This window comes from Megascapheus bottae, chromosome 16 (assembly GCF_031878675.1).
Source record: "Megascapheus bottae isolate mThoBot1 chromosome 16, mThoBot2.hap1, whole genome shotgun sequence".
Classification (NCBI taxonomy): Eukaryota; Metazoa; Chordata; class Mammalia; order Rodentia; family Geomyidae; genus Megascapheus; species Megascapheus bottae.
In genome coordinates, this window is record NC_143524.1 from 8,876,904 (window position 1) to 8,883,821 (window position 6,918).

General features: G+C 37.8%; 1 protein-coding gene across 1 annotated transcript; it reads left to right on the forward strand.

Annotated features, from left to right (window-relative positions):
• Nucleotides 1–2,964: 2,964 nt before the first annotated feature.
• On the forward strand, nucleotides 2,965–4,463 carry LOC150052601 (olfactory receptor 5B2-like). The gene is made up of 3 exons (XM_090348729.1): nucleotides 2,965–2,997; nucleotides 3,398–4,315; nucleotides 4,422–4,463. Exons 2-3 carry the CDS (start codon nucleotides 3,413–3,415, stop codon nucleotides 4,461–4,463), a joined length of 945 nt encoding a protein of 314 aa, XP_090204855.1. The 5' UTR covers nucleotides 2,965–2,997; nucleotides 3,398–3,412.
• The last annotated feature ends 2,455 nt before the right edge of the window (nucleotides 4,464–6,918 follow it).

Here is a 6,918-nt window from a genome sequence, read left to right on the forward strand (position 1 = left end):
AGGGTCTGTACCTGTACCTGCTGAGACCTGAACTCTGCCCTCTCCATCACATCACCTTCCACACAACTGGAAGGTAATATGTGGGCTTCAACCTACCCAGAATGACACAAATCCATTATTCCTACAATCCATGGCCTCTAGGCAACAAATCCTTGCCTATCTACAATAGGTCAGGTACATGTAGAGGAGATGATAGAAGTGTTTGAGCACCACTACTTTTGTAACACAAAACATCCAAGTTTATAAAGTTATAATGTGAATTACAAGCCTGACGGAGTACCTAATAGACGCTAAGAAGTTTTTCTGATGTGTGTCTATATGATCTGATAGTCTCTTGAATATCCTACAAGAATGAGAAGATATGATTATAGCTTTCCTTACAGTTGAGAATTTGATGTCCTTAAATTATTACTTTAAATGAACTACCTTACCACAGAATCTTAGCTTCTGCACATGCTTACAGTGAGAGAAGAGTGATCAGTCCTTGAAAAGAACTGAGTAGTTTGTGGGAAAAAATTATAGGCCCCAAAGCTTGGTTATGATAACAAATGAATTTTCTTCAATGTTTTCCCATAAATTTTTATTGTAATTAATAGAAGGGTTACATTATATTCACCAGATAGAAGGTGCATTACTTCACATACATTGATACCCTTTCTCATGTTTTGGTCCCCAATTCCCTCCCCCCACCAACACCCTCATCTTGTTTTCCCCCCTTCCCTCTCCTATTTCAAATAACCAAATAAGCATATATACACTATATCAGATAACAAGGTAACATACTGTAACAATATGAGATAACCAAGGGACAGCAAAAGAGATGAGAGATAACATAGTACATTAAAAACAACAATCACTCATTATATGGCTTTTGTTTCTATATCCTGAAGGTCCTTTCATTTAGGGACATACTATGTGGCCTTAGGTATCTAGGTTTTGTTCTATTGTAACTCTCTGCTAGGAGAGCCCAAGGTTTCTACTGATTATGACAAATGAGGGAAACCATTGAGCCTATGGTCCTTTGAGTCTGGCTTACTTCACTTAATATGATTTTTTCCAAGTCTTTCCATTTCCTTACAAATGGGGCGATGTCATTCTTTCTGACAGCAGCATAGAATTCCATTGTGTATAAATACCACATCTTGTTGATCCACTGATCAATTGAGGGGCATCTGGGTTGGTTCCATAGTGCTGCAATGAACATCGTTGTGTTAGCGGCTTTAGTATGTCCCTGCTTCTGGACGATTGGGTAAATGCCAAATAGTGGAATTGCTGGGTCATAGGGGAGCTCTATGTTTACTTTTTTATCTACAATATTTTTATTATGAAGGTGTTTACAGAGGTGTTACAATTTAATAATTCAATTCATGCATAAATTTATGACTTGGAGAATGTGACCCTTGATTGACGTTCCTCTAATTTCTTCCTCCTGTCCAGTCACATAATTGGCATGATTGATTGTCCTAATTAAATTCAGTACCTTACCTTTACTCATAGAGTGTTATGCTGATGTTCATTTCCTTAGTCTTTTGAGGAACCGCCATACTGCTTTCCATTGTGGTTGAATGAGTTTGCACTCCCACCAACAGTGTAGTAGTGATCCCTCCTGGCCACATCCCCTCCAACATACGTTGTTATTAGATTTCTCAATCATAGCCATTCTAACTGGAGTGAGATGGAATCTTAGAGTAGTTTTGATTTGCATTTCTTTTAGGACAAGAGATATTGAGCATTTCTATTCATGTGTCTATAGGCCATTCTTATTTCTTCTACAGAGAAGACTCTTTAAGTCTTTGGCCCATCTTTTAATGATCCGGATGGTTGCTTCTTTGGAGATTAGTTTTGGAGTGTTTCAATTTTTTGAGCTGTTTCTATATTTTAGATATAAGGCCTTTATCTGTTGTATGGTTATTGAATTGCACTCTATATTCTAAATAATATTAGTCTGTGATTTATGAATGAACAAGTAATTAAAAAATATGTGTGCATGCTCAGAATACCCAGCTTGGTCCCCACAGGGATTTTGTTTCTTTCTTTGGGAGGAGAAAAGAGGTTATAGATGCCCCATGGGGAACCTCTCTTGAGAGCTCTATGGATTCATCATTCAGCCCTGGTTCCTACTTATAACATCTGGCAATTCATTATCACTCCAGGTGGTTTTGGTTTTTAGGTAGCAGACTCGCTTTCAAGTCCTGTGACTATTCTTTTTCCACATGAATATTGGCGGTTGTCCCTGCATGATACCTTCTCCCAGTTTTAAAATTTCTTGTGAGCCTGGAGCATATCTCAAGGAATGCCTCAAGGTCAAAATTATAGCAAATCACTTAAAAATGATAATATGTTGGAGTTTTGTTTTACTTATAGACTAATGTTTATTTCTATAAATTTGTGAACTCTGTGTAAGAGGCAATTGCATTATGTTTATTTTATATAAATAAAGCTATCCTGAAGAGGAGGCTTCTCCAAGGACCTAGAAAAAAAATATGGTAGATTCAAGGTCTAAATCCGTGTTAACAGCTTTCTTTTTGTTTTACTCTTGTCTTCCTAAAACTTAGAATCATCAACTACAACCTGATAGTGATATTTCTAGCACAAATGATGCATTACTCAATCTACGGCTCAATTATTTTTTTCCATATATTTTATTGTAATTAATAGAAGGGTTACATTATATTCACCATATAGAAGGTGAATTATTTTTTTATTTTAAGCTCATAACTGACGAATGCGTTGTGGTTTCAAGAAGCAAGGTAAGTTTCTGTCTTTAAACTGTGCTCTTAGCAAAACTTATAATTCATACAACAGCAATGAGCTAGTTAGTTTTACTTGCATGTGGTATGCTTTATTATTCATCACAGACATTCTCTTTCTAAATATATGATGAATCCCAGCCTTAATGTAAAAAAAATCCATCAGTAGGGAATTGTATATTGCTTCAAAACATACAAACATGATTAGATTGTTCCTATAAAACAATTATGTAAAAACAAGAATTATGCTGGGTGCTGGTGGCTCATGCCTGTAATGGTAGCAAATTGAGTTAAAACAAGTTAATTCGCATAGTATTATATCCCTTTTCCTTGGGGACACTCTCCACACTGGATCTATTAACTGAATAAAATAGTCATCCTCCAGTGGCTCACAACGGTGAAGGTGACAGCGAATTGCATTCACAACACCACTGAGAAAACATCACCTGCCTAGAGCAGCCATACTGCTGATCACCATAGAGCTTAGGTCACGGTAGATGTGGAGAAATGAAGTATTTGTTATTACTCTAACAGAGGTGTGCAGGTGGTATTTAAACATTGCAAGTTCAGAACAGTATCTGTCCCACTGCACTTATTAACACCCCTGGTCTTTATGTCTCTTGGCTATAGGACATACATAGCCTAAGTCCTAGGTAACGTTGATGAAGAACAGGACAGAAGTAACAGAATTCATCCTGCTGGGATTAACCAATGTCCCAGAACTACAAGTTCCTGTCTTCATCATGATCACCCTCATCTACCTCATCAATGTGGTGGGGAACCTGGGGATGGTCCTGCTGATTCTCCTGGACTCTCATCTCCACACTCCCATGTACTTCTTCCTGGGAAACCTGTCTCTGGTGGACTTGGCGTACTCCTCAGCTGTCACTCCCAAGGTCATGGCTGGACTCATTGCAGGAGACAAAGTCATTTCATACAATGCCTGTGCTACACAGATGTTCTTTTTTGCAGCCTTTGCTACTATGGAAAATTTCCTCTTGGCATCAATGGCTTATGACCGTTTCATGGCAGTCTGCAAACCACTGCATTATGCCACCACCATGACGACAGGAGTATGTGCATGTCTGGTCTTTGGCTGCTACATCTGTGGTTTCCTGAATGCCTTCATCCACACTTGGGAAACATTCCGCCTCTCCTTCTGTGACGCCAATGTGGTCCATCACTTTTTCTGTGATGTCCCACCAGTCATGGCTCTGTCTTGCTCTGACAGACATGTGAATGAGCTGGTTCTTGTTTATGTAGCCACATTCAATGTTGTCTTTGCCCTTCTAGTAATTTTGGTATCCTACCTATTCATTCTTACCACAGTCCTAAAGATGCACTCTGCTTCAGGACTCGGGAAAGCTATGTCCACCTGCGCCTCCCACCTCACCGCCGTCGCCATCTTCTATGGGACAATTATCTTCATGTACCTACAGCCCAGCTCCAGTCACTCCATGGACACTGACAAAATGGCTTCTGTGTTTTATACCATGGTCATTCCCATGCTCAACCCTCTAGTCTACAGCCTCAGAAACAAGGAGGTCAAGAGTGCATTTAAGAAGGTTGCTTGGTCAAGAAATAATATATCCACCACCTGATGAATGTAACTGTAACCCCTCTGTTCCTCACCCCAAGAATAAAACTTAAAAGAACAATAATAAAAAGAAGGTTGTTTGGGAAGCAAAGCTGGCATTAAGATGTCCAGTTTAACATCACAGAATGCAAGATAACTTAGTTCTATGTCTCTCATATCTTCTCCATTGTCTGAGTTGCATTTTGGTACTATCATAAAACACAGTTGCTGAAGTCATAGCTTTCCATCTTCAGATGGAAGCAGAAGCAGAAGTTTTTTTGACTCTTGTAGGGCAAAAACTTTATTAAGAATGTTCAGTTAGGTCACTGATTCTCCATATATTGTCTCCACCACACACCAAAAATAAGAAAGCTATCTGAAAATGCCATGCAAAACAACAGTACAAGCCAGGAGCCACTGGATCACACCTGTAATCCTAGCTACTCAGGAGGTTGAGATCTGAGGATCATGTTTCAAAACCATCCTGGAGAGAAAAGTCCCTGTGAGACTCTTATCTCCAATAACCTACTCAGAAAAGCTGGACCTGGTACTGTGCCTCAAGTAGCAGAGCACTAGACTTGAGCACAAACTCAGGGAACAGCTACCAGTCCCCCAGTTCAAGCCCCAGGACTAGGAAAAAATAATACAAATAATCTAGAAATACTCGTAAATGAGAGGGTATACTGTTAAACATAGGAAATTTTCTAGACACAAATAGAAAATTTTTGGCACTAGAAACAAGGACATACTAAATCCACTAGCACAACGATGTTCATTGCAACACTGTTTACCATAGCAAAGATATGAAACCAACCCAGATGCCCCTCAGTTGATAAGTGGATCAATAAGATGTGGTATTTATACACAATGGAATTCTATGCTGCTGTCAGAAAGAACGACATCGCCCCATTCGTTAGGAAATGGGAAGACTTAGAAAAAATCATATTAAGTGAAATAAGCCAGACTCAAAGAAACTTAGGCTCAATGGTTTCCCTCATTTGTCATAATTAGTAGAAACCTTGGGCTCTCCTAGCAGAGATTCACAATAGAACAAAACCTAGATACATAAGGCCATGTAGGATGACCCTAAATGAAAGGACCTCTAGGATATAGAAACAAAAGCCATATAATGTGTGATTGTTGTCCTTAATGGACTATGTTATCTCTCATCTCTTTTGCTGTTCCTTGGCTATCTCATATTGTTACAGTATGCTACCTTGTTACTTGATATATTGTATACATGTTTATTTGGTTATTTGAAATAGGATAGGGAAGGGGGAAATCAAGATAAGGGGCAGGAGTGACGGGAGGGAATTGGGGACAAAAAAATGAGAAAGGGTATCAATGTATGTGAAGTAATGCACCTTCTATCTGGTGAATATAATGTAACCCTTCTATTAATTACAATAAAAGATATATGAAAAAAAGAAAACTTTTGGCAGTATTTTTTTAATTTAGCCAGTCACTAGTTGCTCATAACTATAATCCTAGCTACTCAGGAAGCTGAGACTTTTACTTCCAATTAACTGTCAGAAAACCAAAAGTGGTGCTATGGCTTAAAATAGTAGAAAGCTAGCCTAGATCAAAATCACTCAGGGATAGTGTCCAGGCTCCAAGTTAAAGCCCCATGACTGACAAAGGAATAAAAATAATTTTAAATATTATTAAAATATTTAGTTGAAACATTAAAAATTAACTCACGTTAATATTATGCATTTAATTCTTTAATTAGTATTCTCTTAGTCTTAAATTGATTATGTTCTTTCAAATTTAAATATTTTGGTATTTTTTTTTTGCAATACTGTTTTGTGAACAGCCTCACAATTTCAGCAATCCTGTCGTGAGTTATAACAAGTAACAATGAAAAGAAGTACATAAATAAAATCATGACAAAATATTGAGATTATTCTACAAATGTCAGACTATTCTACAGATATCAGACACATATTTGATGTAAATCAAATCTGATGTAATAATAACTTAATCAAATTAAGGAGGAGAAAGAAATATCCACAATTTTTACAAGTGTTTTGTGCTGTAAAACATATATGCATATAGATACATTTTTAAACTCCAATTAGGGATCTACATGTATCTCTAATTGGTTTAATTGGTTCTTCATCAGGAGATGGGGGTGAAGAGGAATGATTGTTCTCAAAGGGAGTCTGTTGCCCAAGAGTGCTCCGTGTTTATAAAAATTTCCTCCGATTTCCCCCACAGTAAGCTCTGAAATTGTATCTAAACTTTAACTTCACATGACATTATTTGAAAGAGATAAGATTCTAACCACAGCTCCCTGGGTCAACATTTATCAAAGTGAGTGCTAATACTTTCAGCACACTCCACACACACACACACACACACACACACACACACACACACTTCCCTTTGCCTGATGGAAGATTTGTAGTGAGTCTCACACTTAGAGGCACAGGAAATGCAATGAGATAAGCAATGAAGTATTTTTTGAAGAAGAGATAACATTTTGCTGAGATCTGTCAAGGCAAGTCCTCATTTGCTCTCCATAGAAACAATTCTGTGAGGTTGCAATACAGATACTTCTATCATTTCTGTTTCCCAAGTGAGGAAACT

Excerpts from the sequence above, each read along its gene's own strand:
- LOC150052601 (XM_090348729.1), top strand. The coding sequence starts at position 3,413 with ATGAAGAACAGGACAGAAGTAACAGAATTCATCCTGCTGGGATTAACC. Across the intron at positions 4,316-4,421 it reads TCAAGAGTGCATTTAAGAAG|GTTGTTTGGGAAGCAAAGCT; the intron begins GTTGCTTGGTCA and ends AATAAAAAGAAG.